Here is an 18355-nt window from a genome sequence, read left to right as displayed (position 1 = left end):
CTCTGCTTGATGCGGTCGGAATCTGTCCAAAAGCAGAAGGATGTCATTAAAGTCAAAATCGCCAATGTAAGGGAAAAGAACATTGTCCAACCAATGTTGCAGTGTCTCTCCATTCTCCCAACCAGACCTCGAGGATGTGACCAGTACGTTATCTGGAATGTTGTTCAAATCTCTAATCTGACGCACGAAGCCCGGCTGCCTGAAAACAACATGAGCAGGCGGTTTTTCTCCGTTGGAGCCAACTGTCAATCCAACGGTGCACCCGAGTTTGGCATTTCCTCGCGATGTTTTCACATTTACATCTACTGTACCTCTGGTCTCAGCTGTATACATCGGAGGGAAGTCCAACTGAGCAAACGTTTCGTTAAAGTTCAAGTGCGTGTGGACATGGTTGTCAGCTACAGTTTGCCTAACGCCAGTCTGAAATTCTCTCACTCTCTGTGGTGCATCAGCCGGTACAGTGGTGGAATCTTTCGTTTTACGGCGGAAAACAATCTTTTTTCCGTTTCATAAAATTTGTAACCCAACCCACTGATGCAGAAAACTGGGACCTTTCGGGGCGACGTGCTGCAATGTCCTCAAGTTAATTGTGTGGGAGTTGGCCCCACCAGTTCTGAAATTCAATCGTTGCATCATTAACAATGTCCGACCGAGAAACGGGCAGGGCAATATTCCTCCGTTCTTGAAAATGCTGGTGCACGATATTCTCAACTTCCGGCCAACAACCATCATGGTCGGTTCTGACTCGCCGGCGTTCTGCATTTTCCTCCACTTGATCCGTCATTTCATCGATGTTCTGTATCCATCTCCTGAGCGTTGTTGGGGATAGTCGATAGCGCCTAGCATACTCATTGACATTTAGAATGCGGCCATGTTCAATTGCTGTTTGGCACTCCAAGGCATGTCGCAGCCTGGCTTCAACAGTGTAACTGTTACATCGTCGAGGGAGACCAACTGCTGCAGCACCATTCTGCTGATCGGCATCATCATCATCATCATCGTCATCATTGCCAGCATCCATCATTGACTGACACATGACAAAGAGCGAAAGCATCAGCAGTAACAACAACGTTGTGTTCCTCATGATTTGAACTTTCTACAGGAATGACCAATATGATTGTTAGGGTAAAGGGCCTAGGAAATTACACAAGTGCAATTGCCTTTCATACCAACCATTGATTGATAAAATTGGCCACAGAAGACCATATCAAGAAATGAACATGTAATCAAAACTCTGTCATTTTCTTCATTGAAATGTGATTAGTATAGGCCCTACATGGTCGTAAATCGACAATATCCCATTCTGGGCCTCTATTAGTGACTTAGAAAATTTTAGACCAAGCACCAGTTAACTAAGTAGTCACTGTATGTTTATTCGTACTACTTTCCGTTGTACAGATAACAAAAAATAAGGTGCAATAAGACAATACAGAGTTGGGTGCAAATACAAGTTTACGATAAGGCAAACAAAGTAAAAGGTAAGACTGAGAGTCGAACCCGAAAACCTCTCATTCTTGGAGATGATCCTGAATAAGTTACATTAGTATCTTGAACTATCACAATAAAACTAACACCAAAAACAATACTCCATCAAATCAACCTGTACACAAAAAGTTAATTATCATGTCTATTTCCTCTTTTGTAGAATATGATTCCCTGCCTCCTATGAGGCGCCATGTGGGACTTTAATTGTTTCCCTAAATTATTTCAAATAATGTCATTGTTTCAAACAAAAAATGAACAAATCAGAAATTATTTCATCCAATAAAGTACGTTTTAGAAACAATTATTTTGTATTCAAACCAGCGTTTTTATTTTTTAAACCATCGGTTTATTTTCAAACCAGGAAAACATACACAAATTGTTTCCATACCATAGTAGTTCTGCAAATCCATGGTTTGGAAACCATACCAAGTTCTCCTTTTTATTATTTCAAACCATGTGGATTCGCAAAGTCATTATTTCAATGGTTTACAAACCACGAATATGTGCGTAAAACATTCTTTGCATCCCATGAAAAATTGTATACGCTACAAACTTGTGGTATGCATATAATTGTTTTACGCAGCCACGGGCGCCATGTGGGAATTTAATTATTTGCCAACATTATATGAAATAATGGCCTTATTTCAAACCATATATATTAAGTACATTTCATTCTATGAAACAAGCATATTCTTTGCATCCCATGAAAAACAGCCAAAAATCATTGTTTCATCCCATGAAAATTGTTTCATCCCATGAAAAGTTGCAGAATAATCATGGTTTGATGGTTTGCATTTTCATGGTGGGCAGACGGATGCGCAGTAGACTCGTTGTTATTGGTACAAGCGACGAAGTACTGTAACGCGTATGGAACGAGGTTTGAAACCGATTGACGTGATTCACTGTAGGACAAGTTGTTGAAAAAGCTCAATAATCACGCTTTTCAAGTAATCATGGAACGGACAATCAAGCTGTTGCAATGATTTAAAGCTCAATAATAACGCTTTTCAATCATGGAGCTTGATGATGAACCGAATGCTGGGAGATTGGATGAGAACGACGCCGGTGGGCTCGCCGCCGGGCAGGTAATATACACTCAACACTGAATGCTACACTGAATGAAGCTATAGGCCTATACAGTAGCACAGTAGCGTACGAGCTGCCTGTGCATAATTCAATACATGTCTTGATGTAATTCAATATACTGTGTGGACTCTATTTAGCCGGTCTGAATATAAGCCTTTTGTACAGGCGCCTTTGAACCGGCTTAATAGCGTGTCCACAGTATGTCTTGATGTAATAGGCCTAGTATGGTATGCTAAGTAAGGTAAGTAATACACGTCATGATGTATCATCATGTAGGCCTGTTGTTGTGTATCATGGCATCACCATGTGCATGAGAAGGTAGGGCTGTGGATGGGGATTGTAAATCAAAAGATGCAAGTCTTCCTTCCGAGAAAAAAAATTAATGTCGGAGCGTCGCTGTGGCGTATAGTTTGCTCCTCTGTTATAGCTGCCCCTCCCTCCCAAGCAGAGTGGTTATTTTAATGGATATAACCACCCCTTTGCCCACTTTCTTTTGACAATGACATGGATTCCCCTTTGCTTGCTGCATCTGGCTAGTTTTTTTTAGAGTAAATAATTGTTGCCACATTTTCCTTTTCAGGCTGTATTGGTGCCTAGGTCTAGAGGAAGACCAAAGCTGCGAGATCAGATAGATATTCAACACCTAAAAAATCTTTTGACATTGCGATTCCCTGTAACAGAGATAGCAAGGACTTTCAATGTGTGCACCAAGGTCATATATAGAGTCATGGCAGAGCAAGGTCTCTCTGCGCCAGCTAAACTGTTCAACAATATTTTAAATGACGATTTGGATGCTGCAGTCAGAGACATAAAACGTGACTTCCCAAATGTGGGAGAAGTCATGATGCAAGGGCACCTCCGAAATAGGCAAATACATGTTCAAAGGGATCGTATACGAAAGTCATTGCATCGTGTTGATCCTGATGGTGTCGCGCAAAGGAAGACCAAGGCCATAACACGACGGGTATATTCAGTGCCGTGTCCCAACTTTTTATGGCATCTTGATGGCAATCACAAACTTATTCGTTGGCGATTAGTCGTTCATGGAGGGATAGATGGATTCACTCGCATTGTGACATATTTGAAATGTAGTGACAACAATAGATCAGAAACCGTTGGAGATCTTTTTGATAATGCTGTGCTTCAGTATGGATTACCAATTCGTATGAGGTCAGATTATGGAGGCGAGAACAGTGTAGCGTGGCAGCGAATGTACGAAGGCAGAGGGGCAGAGAATAGGCCTGTGATAGTTGGTTCAAGTGTTCATAATGAAAGAATTGAACGACTGAATCTTGAACTCAACAAGAATTTATTCAAAACCAAGGATAAATTCATTGCCCTTGAGCGTGATGGATTTCTTGATCCTATGAATGACACAGATTTGTTTTGTTTGCACTTCGTTTTCATTCCCAGGATTAATCAGATCCTTGAGATGTATAGGAATGCTCATAATAATCATGCTGTCTCAACCGAAGGGAATAGGACCCCAGTTCAGCTTTTTTATGCTAATCAGCATTTAACTGCTATGTATGACAATCCTGTAAACAGACCGGCTGATGACCCTTATCATGGAATTACACCGGATCAACTGCAGCAGCATCAGCAGCCCCATGTTGAAGTTCCCGTTACTCGCTGCCCCCTGAGTGCCAATGACTTAGAAAGACTAATAAATCAGATTGATCCTCTTGAAGAAAATGTTGATGATAAGGATAAATATAGAAATGTTGTTGAATTTGTTGGACAGTGTCTGTTGGCACCATCAGAATAGTGAAATACAGTACTGGAAAGAAGTTTTCGGGCCACCTTATTCCGTTTTCATTCGTCAAATTGTGGTGACCTATTGAGACCGAGACCATACTTGACAGAGCTACTTACATGTATGCCTAAGGATCACATGTATCCATGTGGTCACAAATAGACAAATGATAACTGAAACTTGTATTTGTGTAGTCACCTGGTCCCAAATCTTTTTTCCAGGTCTGTACGAGTACAGGTATATCAATTTCTTAATCCACTATCTCCTGGTGTTATTTTGGGTCATTTTCTGTGCGACATGCGGATCCTTTAGCCAGAGCAGGTTACAATTTGGCCACAAATCAAGTGGTTAGTAGTACGTACTATTGATGAATTATATATCAACTTACCTGTAACTAAAATGTGTTTTTTTTCATTAGAAAATGTTGTGCTGCAAAGTTTGTAGAAATTAATCCCCTTCCCTGCGGAGCATGCCACGCCCAAAGTTTATGACACCAACATTTGGAGGCAATTGCCACCATTTATCTCCTTTCGTCTGAGAGATTCCATGGTTATGATGGTTTTATATGACAGATCATATAGGTGCTCTACAACATAGGCCCTTCAAATCCATCTTGAGTTTCCAGTTTTTGCTGTTTTTGTGCTGTTCTTATAAAAATTCACTCTTAAGTATCAGCTTTACTATATTCTTGTGCGAGTCATGTTTACTGCCACACTGGTAAAAGAGAGACAATATTCTTCGAAGTAATGACTAGAGTGCACAACTCACTTTCACTGTCAATGGAATTTGTAGATATTGGATATTATTTCTCGTTGATCTGGTCCCTTTAGGCGTCAAACATCCCAATACTGACTTCTAAGACACTGTATAACACTACAGGTGTTGACTGGCCCTTCATTGATTTGAACAGTACAATAGAACCTGTCTGTTGAAGAGTAGAGGAGTAGAGCTGTCCAATATTGCCCTTTGAATTGCTTAGTAACAGAGTACTGAATGCAATCCTATCATGAACGTGAGGTTTCGTAAGAAATCAGCAAATAAAGAAGCAGTTTATTAGAAATAATGTATATAAGAACTACTGGTACAAAAAACTAAAAAAGGACATACAAGACATCATGATACGCAATGTCGGAGGTGAAAAGTCTCCTAAAAGAAAGTGCCAGATACAGAAAAACATTGTGGTGGAAATATTATGCATGGTTTAAAAAAATTACAGTACCTCAGAAAATATCTGAAATCATAATGCTAATTGGCACAATTATTTGAATATGGTGCAACAGGTTGAGAAACCTTTCAAGGCTTCACTCTGAATGGCCAAGTCATGTCAATAGACCCATGTAATTTTGAAAACTAGTTCTTTAAATAACCTGTCCAGGGAATATACATAACAATGTAATTGAAAACAAATTGTCAAAATGCGCATAGACAAAAATTCATGGTCTTAAGTGCATGCATCTGACCAGGCAATGCCAGGAATGAATTTATTCCTGATCTGATCTACCAATTGGTTTTAGATGCTTACACATTCAATTTTCAAACAAAAAAGCTCTAGCTTTAGTAGGAATCGAGGTCCTACACACTAAAGGCCAGTGCAGCAGTATACAGTAGTACCTACGGTCTATTTGGATCTGACCCTTGTCAGCAATAGACATACAGTCCCAATCACAATTGACCACCCTGTTGCTTAGCGTTACAAGTCATGCAGGAATTACATGTAGGTAATGCGCGAATTACGCTAAGTTGCTCGGATTACGCATAAGTAGCGCTACAAGTTACGCACTTATCGCAGCTATATTTCGCGCAGTGCGACAGGATGACGTAACGCAATGACGTTACGATATCAAAGCAATGTCGTCAGTCCCGGAACCACTATAATGGTCATGACGTCACCGAGCCGATATACGCCACGACTTTCGTGCAACATACGCAGATAATGACGTCATCATTCGCGCAACTGCGTGGCGAGTAGCATGTGACTTGCGCATCAAATACGCGTAATTTAGGGCGGTCAGTTGTGATTGGGACTGTACGTAATATAACAGTGCGAGCGTTTCTAATATGGCAGTGATGTGAAGAAGTTTAAAATGTTGAAACTCCTCAGTGAGTCAGTGCCATCTATTTGTGCTCGTTCATCCAGCAGTCAATGAAAACAAATTCTCACAGGGCTAAAAATGTAATATACAACATGACTAGGTATAATTCATGGTCAAAATAAGACCACATGGAAATGCACAATTTATAAACATAGTCAGCAGCAGGGATATTCCTGTCAGCAGTGAACAACAGAGATTTGAACAGGGGTGGACATCAAAATGGTCCCTCTTCTAGGAAACTGGCTGGTAGAGACTGAATGTGGATAAGATCAAATTTGAAAACCAGATTTTGCTTTCATTTGCGTAGTGTTTCTGCCTGAGGGGGGTATTGTACCCCCCTCCCCCCCCACTTCAGCCAAAAAGGGACAAAATCTGTTATTTTTACCACATTTTGTTCTCTCCGAGTTGTGGTCTCTACCCCCTTCAAATAATTTCTGGAGGAAACACTGTAATGCGGGACAATGTCAAGTTTGAAACTTTACTCTTTCTCATAATTCTTTTGGTGCCTTCTCCAGATGATGAATTCACAGTATCCTCACATGATCTATCTTGCAATTTCAGAAATTATCATAAGAACAGAATATTGATTTATGTGTAAAATTACTTCTTTTTGAAGGGTTGCCTCCTCAATCTTCCTTTTTGTTTATCAAATTTTCAAACCTTTTTAAATTTGACAACTGTACATGCAGTTTAAAAATTTGACAACTCTCAGAATTGATAAACTGGCACTTGCAACAGTTTTAAAATTTGAAAACCACTGGACCAAGCCATTTCTCTAAAGCCAACTCCAGAATTTGATATTAAAATACAACAGGACAACATTGGCAATATACATGTGACCCTCAAGCACAAAACTAGTCAGATGTTGAACAGAAGAGGAGCCTAAATGACATAAAGAGATAATTTCAAAAAGAAGAAATTGATGAACTCAGATTTCAGAAAAGGCAGACATAACTGAAATGAACAACCAGTCCATCTGTGCAATGCTAAGAGCAATATCTGACCGATTTAGGGCTGGAGGGTCACATCACTTGATCTGGGGAAAGAGCAAAATTCAGCTTATAGAATAATTGATCAGGCTGTGACCTTCCTTCAACGATTTTGTGCTTTTGTCCACCAGATTCAGTCACTATGAGAGGGTAAAATATGATAAAATGAACAAGGATAATACAACAATATCTATACAATAACAATAACAATTATGATAAAACGATAAGGATAACACCTTATAATGAAATTATTAAAAATGCTACATATCTCCAAATTTAAACTGGTATAATTTTTTTTCTCAATGAAACAGCCAGGGGCCATCATGCTAGACAAAGTTTTGAGATTGTCATAACTATTTAGAAAATAACTAACTATAGATCAGGATTTTTTGTAAAAAACCAGCCAGATAAGTTTTATTCAATTACAAAAACAAATCTGGATATTTCTCCACCAGAACCCTCATTATTAAAATTGATGTGCTCACCTATAGGCATGTACTTACACCTGAACGCTGCAGCCAGTTGGCTTTAAACTGGTACAAACTATTTTCAAGATGCCACCTATGCCCCTACTGTTGTAAATGGCACTAAATTAAGTTTTTAGATGAAAGAAAGTACAAAATGAAATGTCCTTGGGACATTGTGCTCACCTGGTGTTGATTTATTCCTAGATATTATGACAAATTTGTAGTTTGGTAGTTGAGTTAATTGGTGTGGATGAAGGCATGCAGGCTACTTGCCTACTGTTGAAATATTGCCTAATTTAGCTAGAGTCTACAAATAGAGGAGAACAAATACACAGAGAGGAATGACACTAACTTGGTCAAGTCATGTGTGACCTTGGTCGACACTATTTTCTATTATAATCTCTACATAGCTTAAAGCCCTCACTTTACACGAATGCAAGTGATTCTTAGGCACAAGTGGCTATGTGAAGTGAAGGCTGGGAGCTACTGTGGTCTTACTTTCCAAATAGTAAGATCAGTCTGTGTGAAAGTCAAACAAAGTAGACAAGTCATGCTGGTTATTTGTTGTCGGAGGTAATCTGACCTAGGAGGTCATAAAAACAAAGTTTCAAGCTCATAAATCTAGCGTGCCACATTTACGCCAATTTACGCAATTTGACCTCTGTGACCTTGCTTAAAAGTAGGTCAAATCAACAACCTGTAAGGTATGTAATATAACCTTGCCATGAGTACATACGTGTACTCCCATAAAAAAAATTGAAAATAAATCTCCTTCTAGGTTTTCACATTTGGCCCCTGGTGGCCAAGTAAAGAATCAGATCGGACCGAAATTCAGTGTCCGAGGTTACCAATCCTAGCTTTAACAGTTAAGAAACGTGCTACTGTTTTTGAAATCAGATACGACGATGGACACGGTGGTATGGGAAAGTTTCCCCTAAGGTGAGAGGGTGTTACATACAGACTACACCAAGCTGAAAACAGCACCATTCATTAGAGCTTTCAAGAACTCTCTTGACAATCTATATGGTGCAATTGTCATAGCATTTACAAACAACTTGAGTTCATTGGCACACGTGTTGGCTGACGGAAGCACTTTGCTGTCATCATGTACAAAACTGATGTGAGCTCTTGGCTCAAATCCCATTGGGGGCACCTCGCTTGCTCCAGTGGCAAACGCCAAAATATGCCCGCAAGTTACCCTTGAAGCAAATGCCTTGATGGCTGCCTGCTCCGTTTTCTCGACTTCAGTATCACTTTCCGAAACCTGGAAAATGTCCTCATCCTCCAGTTCTTTATCTTAAAGCAAAACAAAAAGAATATAAATTATGGATTAATACAATGAAGTGTCATCTGACATAAAGTAACCAAAGTTGGTTAAGAAGAAGAATGACACTGAGACCCCCTTATGTCTGGATTACTTTCTGTGCCATATGTGAACCAGGGTATTTGTGATATCACCTTTTCAGGAGAATGGTGCTCAGGTGACACATGATTGCACGATTACAATCAAGGTGTCAGTTGGTCAGTCCGTAGCCCCAACTTCATTATACAATTACAACATTTTATAGAAAATGATTATCTCTGACACATTAACAAGAATCGACTGCCAGTCCGAAGCGCCCAGTAGTGACATCTTCAGCAAAAATATTAAACTACCCTGTGATGTTATGATTCCATATAAGATATTTGCTTCCCGTTTACTACGAGTAGTCTAATGTAACATTCCCTGGGTTTCTGTCCGGAATGGGTTATGTAAACGGCTAAAGGGTAAACCAATGAAATACTAATACTCCTTGAGCCTTACAAGTGATTCGGGGCCTTGAAATGCATAGATGGGATGGAAGTTGGAATGGAAGCTTATTCCTGCCTTAGGTTTTTTACCGGGCAACCAAAACTCCCCATCTTTATAAGAGGATCCAAGTCACCCTCTCTTTATAATCCTTCACTTTTTTATAGAATAAATGAGGGTGTAATTGAACGAGTGAGAATATAGTAGATACAATATAATGTTATAGTTACCTTCAATTTTGAAGACAAATTGCTTAAATCTGTCCATTAGTGACTGCTCAGTTTCCCTCCTATGATTACCAAGGACAGAGAGCATAGGCTTGAAAACCTGGATCAGCCCTACTGCTGTGATTTGGGCATCTTTTTTGTACTCAAACAGGCACCTCAATGAAGGCTGATTGCGGATGAGGCCCAGCACCTGAAATTGATAATCAAACTTTACTAAACAATGCTTTGTACATACATGTAGGATCATGTGCTTTACTGTCTTATCGGGAGAGGCTCTTAAAGTTTTTGTGCAAGCTCCCAGGGTCATGTTAATTCAAATGCATTAGAGGGGCTATGGGGACGAGAGGACACAGTCCCTCTAATATCAATGGTGAAAGTGACAAGGTCGTGCAGTGGTAGCGCGATTAGTTAAAATAATTCTCACCAAAATAATTATACATTTTGATATTTGAGCGGGTTTTTCTCCATAAATTTCGCTACCGAAATGACGTCATACCTAGTAGTCATATTGAGTAGAATGTAGGTAAAAATGAAGAAAATGAAATGGCCACACTTTTTATACACATTCCGGGTTGCAAAACTGACCAAATTTGCTGTCAGTGGTCATCCTACCCAACCCCTGCTTACATGTGCAATAGCCCAAGTATAAGAAACATGCCACAGACGCCTCATTTGAAATGGTTAAAATTTTTCATCAAAATTTCCTGTGTTATAAATTTAAAGTCACATCAGTCGGCATCATAAATATTTTAGCACATGTAATGTTAAGTAAATAATTTTTGTTCATTGGAATTAACTACTTACACCATAGTACTTTAACCCTTGGATGACCTCATCAAGCAACGACTGGTTGTCCAGTATTCCATAAAATAATGTGACATTGTCAACAAACACATTTTTCTTCTCAAACTTGACAACTGTCTGCAGGCCCTTCACCCCGAAACGCCAGTCGGCCTCTGCCAGGATAGCATCAAAATCACTGGCTGTTTCAGCAGCCACAATCTGAAAAAAGTAAGCATGTGAGGTTCATGGGATTGATACTGAACTGGATGAGGTATTGGCTCTCACACCAAAACCACTCAGGTGGAGCAAAAATTCAATGTTGACCAAAACCAAGGCTAATTCTCAAATTAACACATGAATAATCTGATTTTATTAAATGCTTTCGAACTCCTTCCATATTAGGCATTAACTATATCTCCAATATCTATAGCCTTGAAACAAATTTAAGAGAGGAGCTAAAATACATGTACATGTACAACAAGGCAATGCATTTTTATAGTTGACATCAGTAAAATACATATAACAGCTGCACACGAGTTATTGTCAAGATTCTTTCAAACTCTAAAACCAAAATACATGTATATGCACCTATACACAAGCAAGTTTCCATGCATTGATCTATGATGGTGATTAATCATCAACGTTCCATCCATGGATAGATGATGGAAAATCCCCATCATAGATCCATACATTGAACCCATGGTCGTATCTACCATGGGCACATCATTGATCCATGGATGGAATCCGTAATAATTTTTTTGATGGGTCATCAAAGAATCTATATCAGAATAGGTGAACTATCCATATTTTCCATAATTCTGAAGACTATTACTCAAATGGGTTTGTACTTTGCCGCATACGTTCATTTTTATGGGATCCACCGTCATTGGTCCTATGATGGAACTCCCATCCATGGATAGTCCATGGGCCATCAATGGATAATCCATGGGCCATCAATGGATAATCCATGGGCCATCAATGGATAGTCCATGGGATCCGATGTAAAACGTGGTTTGTGATAATCGTCATAGATCCATCCATGGGCCCATCAGTGATCCATGCATGGGCACTTTTGCCTGTGTACCATACCTTCTTCAGATCCATCCTAATCTCAGAAATGGGCACATCATCTACACTAGCCCCGACTAGAGATATATCACCAAATGCAAGATATCGGGCGATTGCTGGGGTGAACATGGCTGGGGCTTGACCACCCAGAACAACAACCATCGCCAAAACTTTCCCCAGAATTTGGTATAGACCATCCTTAACAGCATTTATGCTGTAACTGAGGGTCATACCATTTGGTGTTGCTGAAAATAGAATGATGAAAATACAATTGTCTAATTTTGCAATGGTTGTGGTGGTGGTGGGGGTCTCAACTTAAGCCCAAAAACTGCTGTTCGGCTTAATATATGTGCCAATGTAATAGCCAGGGGTCATGTAAATCAGAAAACTAGACATAACGCGATTCGTGTGAATCGCAATGTATGCCTCCGCTGAGTGGGCATGTTTTGAATGGTAGTACGGTTGAAGGAAATGAAAAAGTAGTTATACTGGTAGTAATGAATTTAGCTAGTGTGAACAGTTTTCATCGGAGGAACAGTTTCATTGTTACAGTAATCAGCCGTTACAGGAGTGAGCATTGGATTGTAACTTTTTATTCGGAGAGTAGTTGTGGAGGCAGTGATTGTTGGAAAAAGGATTTCCTTGTGATAGTAAGCAGATGTCATAAGATTGATGATGGCATCATAACTGGTGTGGAGGCAGTGGTTGCCGTAGAAAGGGTTTTCTTGTGATAGTAACCAGCCATCAAAGGATTGATGATTTTTGCCACTACTGAAGTTTCAGGTCTGTCATTGACTCAGTTCTTGAGTTTTGGGGCAAAAAACCAGCTGAGAACATAATGCCCCCATCTCAACTTCGTTGAGCGGGGGCATAATAAGCAAAAGCACTGGACTGGTGCATTAATGGCCAGGATAGCCAGGAAAAAACATAGATACTAGATAGAGCACCAAATGGAACTTCAAAGTCTCAAGTAAAATGCAAGAATCTTACCATCAAGCATGCCACTGTCGTTGACAATGGCCTTCAACAGGAGGCGAAAATACTCCCTCTTGGGCCCACCGAGGTCTTGGGCATCCTCTATCGCCTCATCGTGACCAAACGTCATACTTATGTCCCCCATCCCATTGAAAAAGGCCTTTCTCCGGAAATAGGGGAGGGATGAGGCCCAAACTGAGCTCCGGGAGACTACGAGAGGGCGAGTTGGTCCAATAACAACTGTCGATGCATGAGCCCGCAGTTTCCCTTCTATAACTTCTGCAGATGTTTCACTGAAAAAGGAAGAAGTAATTTTAAAAGATTAGAGTAACAAGGGCATAACCAGCCATATCCATCTTCGAAAACTGAATTGAAATTGAATGCACCTGCTTGCTGATGAGACAGTATGTCTAAGAATACAACTCCAAGCCATAGCAGAACTTACAAGAGCAGCTCCCTTGGGGTTTGTGTAAACAAAGTTAGGTATGAATATGAAACGGCTAGGGGCCACTGTGCTCACTGTAAGGTAATTTATGTATGATACTAGGAATAAATAACCATTATTCAAGAATAAATATCCATCGGTTATTTATTCCTGATATTACATGAATAGGTGAGCTTTGATCTGTGACCTTAAAAAAGTATGTCAAATTGAAAACCTGTATTAAACGTGATGAATCCTTGCGAGGGACTTATCAAAACCTCGGGTATCATTACTGTATCTTAAAACTAGAAGTATATGTGATAAAAAATTGGAGATGATACAGTCATTAGTTCAGGACTTATGACACTTTCTGTGTTTTCACTTTTGGCCCTCTATTGGCCCTCTATTGGCCAAGTCAAGAATCAGATGGAACCAAAATTTGATATGTCTGAGGTCATCTGACCTAGATGTGTACATGTGTACCATGTTTAAAATCTTAGCTTGTGCGACATTTTTTTTCAAACAGGATACAGAGTACAACAGAAATTGCAGTATTTAAGACTCCCCTATGGTGAGCAAAAAAGGTGAGCTGAAGTATTCCTACTTTGGGTCCTCTTCATCGGGTATAGTTGACACGTCATCAGCATTTATCATACTGTTCTGTACTGCCTGGTCCACTGCTGCTTCAGGATCATCCAAAAATTCCATTGGGCTGAAAACAGAGGGAATACCACTTTTTAATTTGGTATATTAGCTCCACACTTCTCACCCAAATAAACAATTATTTAAACAAGATCTGAGAGTGAGAGTGATTTCAGAAATTTTGAAAAAGATCAGATCTGAGTGAAAGACCTAAATAGAATAGAACTGACGATAAAAAAATGATTTAACTCCCCATTGTTGTAATTTGACTTATTGAAAACTTATTGATAATGAACAGGAGACAACAACAAGGCACTACCCTTCCCTATTAGAGTGGTCCTGAAACAAACATGTCTTTAACTGCCTGTGCTGACTTTTGAAAACGTCCATGACAAATGTTTTGCTGAAGGATGATTAATTTAACTTCATGGTGAAGTCTCCACAAGACAATTGGTAAATGTACATTGTACTTACATGAAATCTGTGACATTATAAGTGTCAAAGTTAAAATCCGGGATATTCCTGGAAATATAGAAAATGTTTGCAATTACATTGATACATTGATTTTTTCAATTTTGATGTGCCAACAGAATGGACCATCGAAATTCTGACAAAGGTAAAATTGGAACCAATCAGTACGTAACTAAAAAGTATAATGTGGAGGAGACAGCTAGCGAGCTTCTACATGTTCTTTGAAGTTAGGTAGCTATTTGCCCGCCCCATGTGAGCACATAATATACTACTTGTATAAATGATACCATACCTTGTGGTCTCGGGTGTAGCATTCACCTCAGGCGTGGCAGTCACCGCAGGCCTGACATTCACCGCAGGCATGGCAGTCAGCACAGGCATGACGGGCGATTGTTGAGCGGCTGCAGTCATCCTTGTCCTACTCCTAACAGTAAAAGCTGGTGCCAGGAAGTCATCATCATCATCTTCATCAGTTTCTATGAAGGAACCCTAAATAAGTATATGGAACACAATACGTAAGGGGTATGCAATCAAGTGCTTCAAACTCTGAGCAGCTTAGAAATAGAACTCAGCAAGATATCACACTCTATAGGTTTTCACTTATGAATGATCGCCTGGTGGCCAAGTCTACAATCAGATGATATCGTACCAAAATTCAGTATAACATCAAAAGTCACTTCACACAGTTTAAAGTTCATAGCCCTAGCGTATAACAAAGGTGCCACTGTTTGAAACAGGACACAAGAGACAGATGCTAGTACACCTTTGCTGAATGAATATATGGGTGGAGACCTATTTTATAAAGCGAACATTTATACTGATGGATTATCCTAAAAGAAATAACTTACTTCATTAGTTGCTCGCCTTGATGTGAGAGCTTCTGGGAACGGGGTGTTCGCCATAATATAAAGAGCCCCCTGTCCTATAATAGAGAGCACCGCTTTTCCGTTCCACACAAAATTGGTGGAGACATTTGGCCTGCCTAACTTTCGGGTTCCCGGAAGAATACTGGAAAGGTGAATGAATCAATTTTTAACTGCACATATAAAATGATCCTGTACAGGCTGATTCCACAATAAACATGCAAACTTTTCCAACAGAAACAGTGGTAATTTAGCCTTGGTCGCTGCCCCTCACAGGTGTTGTAAAACAAAAGATATTTCCAGGCATGGATCCAGAAGGAGTGCCCCCCTCTCCCGCCTATTAATGGCAGACCAAACCATCTGTTTTCAAAAGTCAATTATAAACTAAATTATTTCCAAAATAAAAAGCCTGGCAGACAATCACTGCTGAATACACTAGTCATCTCTGATGGTGTTGACAACCTTGCATATAGCCTCAGAAAGAAACATCAAGGACCCCAGGCAGTAAAATCTATGAATTTCAATATTTGCCATATTTGACCTTTTACTAAAATTGTGGGGAAATGCATTTTTTTTAAAATCAATCCAATTTTCATAATTTTTCAGAGGGAGCAATTGACTGACCTCTGTAACCAGACAATTTTTTTAAAAATTCAGAACAACTAACAACGAAATCGGCCAACTTTGGCAACATTTCTAGTTCTGGCCTTTGGTTACAGCAAATTGAACATAGTTTTTCATTGTGTTGCATTGATAATGCTAAACTTACCAAAGATATTCATAGGCAAAGGTTTCTGAGGCTGACAGGTTAAACTGCCTGCAGAATATGCTTTTAACCTGAGCCTCCATCTCTTCTTTCATGCAGTGGGAGCTGAACGAAATTTTCCCGCTCAGTCCCATTTCAGCATATTCTCCTCGTGCCGAGCCTTTCGGAACGGCCATGTTGGGAAAAAACTTGTGCTTGGGGATGCAAACCACATCCTTCACCACAACTTTTGCCTTTCCTTTGCCTGCTGTAGTCCCTCGCTTCTTTGCTGCTGCTGAACCCCTCCCGCGGTTCATAAAACTCGATGGCAGTAGGCCTAAGCCATTGTCAACGCGATGGGTTGTGGAACTCTGTGGTAGTGGAACTCTGTGAGCCTGAAAAAAATTTAAAAAGTACATTCATACCAGATCATTAGCGTACGGTATGTGTATGTATGTAGGCATGACGTCATGTTCAGGTCAACTGCACATGAAGGCAAGACAGATGGTTATATCACTCTTAAGTCTTAAGATAGAATCGCCTTTTGGTGGTGCACGTTGGTGTACTTCGTTTATATTGTGCAAGTGAACTACATCATATGCGTGCATATAGCAGCATGTAGGCCTACACAGTGGTCACCGCTGCGCCATCCAATGTATTAAGAGACCAGAGGCCGACTTCAAGAGGGGTTCATATTGCCATCACCTAGGAGGGCCCTTGGGCCTCCTGTATATGTAGTATAGGCCTAGGCCTACCATACCTGACCTGGTACCATACCAGGCAATGCATAGCCAGGGCGTCCACAATGATAAACCTATTCTCGGAAAACCGAGACGGTGCAGACTGTCTACCGACAAGCTGAAAAACCATTGAACAACTCACCATGGGCACACTAGCACTCGCAGTTGCCGTTGTTTCACTTTCACGCTGCCCGGTTTGCTGTAGCAGCGGCATAAGAGCGGCAGCAACAGCCTGCTGTGCCATTCGAATGACATTCTCCTCCATTTTCGAAAAGCGTGCGAACCAAATAATTGCGAACCTCGTTCGCATGGACGGCTTCGTCGCTTGTACCAATAACAACGAGTCTACTGCGCATCCGTCTGCCCACCATGAAAATGCAAACCATCAAACCATGATTATTCTGCAACTTTTCATGGGATGAAACAATTTTCATGGGATGAAACAATGATTTTTGGCTGTTTTTCATGGGATGCAAAGAATATGCTTGTTTCATAGAATGAAATGTACTTAATATATATGGTTTGAAATAAGGCCATTATTTCATATAATGTTGGCAAATAATTAAATTCCCACATGGCGCCCGTGGCTGCGTAAAACAATTATATGCATACCACAAGTTTGTAGCGTATACAATTTTTCATGGGATGCAAAGAATGTTTTACGCACATATTCGTGGTTTGTAAACCATTGAAATAATGACTTTGCGAATCCACATGGTTTGAAATAATAAAAAGGAGAACTTGGTATGGTTTCCAAACCATGGATTTGCAGAACTACTATGGTATGGAAACAATTTGTGTATGTTTTCCTGGTTTGAAAATAAACCGATGGTTTAAAAAATAAAAACGCTGGTTTGAATACAAAATAATTGTTTCTAAAACGTACTTTATTGGATGAAATAATTTCTGATTTGTTCATTTTTTTGTTTGAAACAATGACATTATTTGAAATAATTTAGGGAAACAATTAAAGTCCCACATGGCGCCTCATAGCCTCCCGCATTTCAAGCAATTCCCTAACTTGGATGACAACCCTATTATGCCCCAATCCCCAAAATTCCCTATTGATGTCCCTTAGCATTATACATTCATCAGGCAGCTGATCCCTATTCCAGTTGTACTTTTGTAACACCATAGTTAGACTTTTCCCCACTGATGAGACGCTCCCGGCAAATAATAATCCAACTGTTACCTTTACGAGTGTATTTCCTGATTTAATATATATATTATAATTAACGGACAGGTTCATTCGTCAATTTGCTAGCGATCTGTCCGAGTCGCAACTTCATGGTTTCTCGCCCGAAGGTAACGGGTATGCCTACGACGGGACACCAACTTCCCCGTAGTCAGTCTCGTGCAGCGGCCAATCATCGCCACCCGTGGGGCCTGATAGAAGGTGGCTTGATTGTGACAAGCGGCGCGACGGTTTTTAATGAAGGATGAAGTATATGAACCTTCAGTACCTTTTTATACCTCTTCAGGCTCAATCTTCTTGGCATATTTCAAAAATTAGAAAATTACAGAGTTGTTACAAAACCGTTATAATGTTAGAAAACGGAATTGTGATAAACACTTCTAAACACATTCACGAACGGACCTAAGCTTCATGTACAACGATAACAAATGATAAAAATAACGGATGTCGCTTTTAACTGTAAATCAAAACGATATTTTAAACTTAAAGGGCGCCACCACCAGTAACTTCTGTTAAAGGGGGAGCCTGCAGCTTTCTTCTGCTAAAAGAGAAATATG

At 40.0% G+C, this 18355-nt stretch overlaps 2 protein-coding genes across 2 annotated transcripts; one reads left to right on the top strand and one right to left on the bottom strand.

The window, feature by feature from the left end:
• Positions 1–2347: 2347 nt before the first annotated feature.
• Positions 2348–4706, top strand: LOC135495746 (uncharacterized). The gene is made up of 2 exons (XM_064784629.1): positions 2348–2570; positions 3152–4706. Exons 1-2 carry the CDS (start codon positions 2499–2501, stop codon positions 4337–4339), a joined length of 1260 nt encoding a protein of 419 aa, XP_064640699.1. The 5' UTR covers positions 2348–2498; the 3' UTR covers positions 4340–4706.
• Positions 4707–6755: 2049 nt separating this feature from the next.
• LOC135495745 (uncharacterized) lies at positions 6756–17008 on the bottom strand. The gene is made up of 11 exons (XM_064784627.1): positions 16746–17008; positions 15888–16258; positions 15104–15263; positions 14548–14744; positions 14259–14306; positions 13747–13854; positions 12734–13011; positions 11765–11988; positions 10697–10894; positions 9896–10082; positions 6756–9172 (listed from the first exon to the last, which is right to left on the bottom strand). Exons 1-11 carry the CDS (start codon positions 16911–16913, stop codon positions 8838–8840), a joined length of 2274 nt encoding a protein of 757 aa, XP_064640697.1. The 5' UTR covers positions 16914–17008; the 3' UTR covers positions 6756–8837.
• Positions 17009–18355: the final 1347 nt, after the last annotated feature.

The sequence above is a fragment of the Lineus longissimus genome, chromosome 11, assembly GCF_910592395.1.
Source record: "Lineus longissimus chromosome 11, tnLinLong1.2, whole genome shotgun sequence".
Classification (NCBI taxonomy): Eukaryota; Metazoa; Nemertea; class Pilidiophora; order Heteronemertea; family Lineidae; genus Lineus; species Lineus longissimus.
This window is presented reverse-complemented; position numbering and strand designations above follow the sequence as displayed.

Coding starts and splice junctions, on each gene's coding strand:
- LOC135495746 (XM_064784629.1), top strand. CDS start 2,499: ATGGAGCTTGATGATGAACCGAATGCTGGGAGATTGGATGAGAACGAC. Junction 2,571..3,151: donor GTGGGCTCGCCGCCGGGCAG/GTAATATACACT, acceptor TTTCCTTTTCAG/GCTGTATTGGTGCCTAGGTC.
- LOC135495745 (XM_064784627.1), bottom strand. CDS start 16,913: ATGCGAACGAGGTTCGCAATTATTTGGTTCGCACGCTTTTCGAAAATG. Junction 13,012..13,746: donor CCCGATGAAGAGGACCCAAA/GTAGGAATACTT, acceptor TTCCTTTTTCAG/TGAAACATCTGCAGAAGTTA. Junction 11,989..12,733: donor CGACAGTGGCATGCTTGATG/GTAAGATTCTTG, acceptor TTCTATTTTCAG/CAACACCAAATGGTATGACC.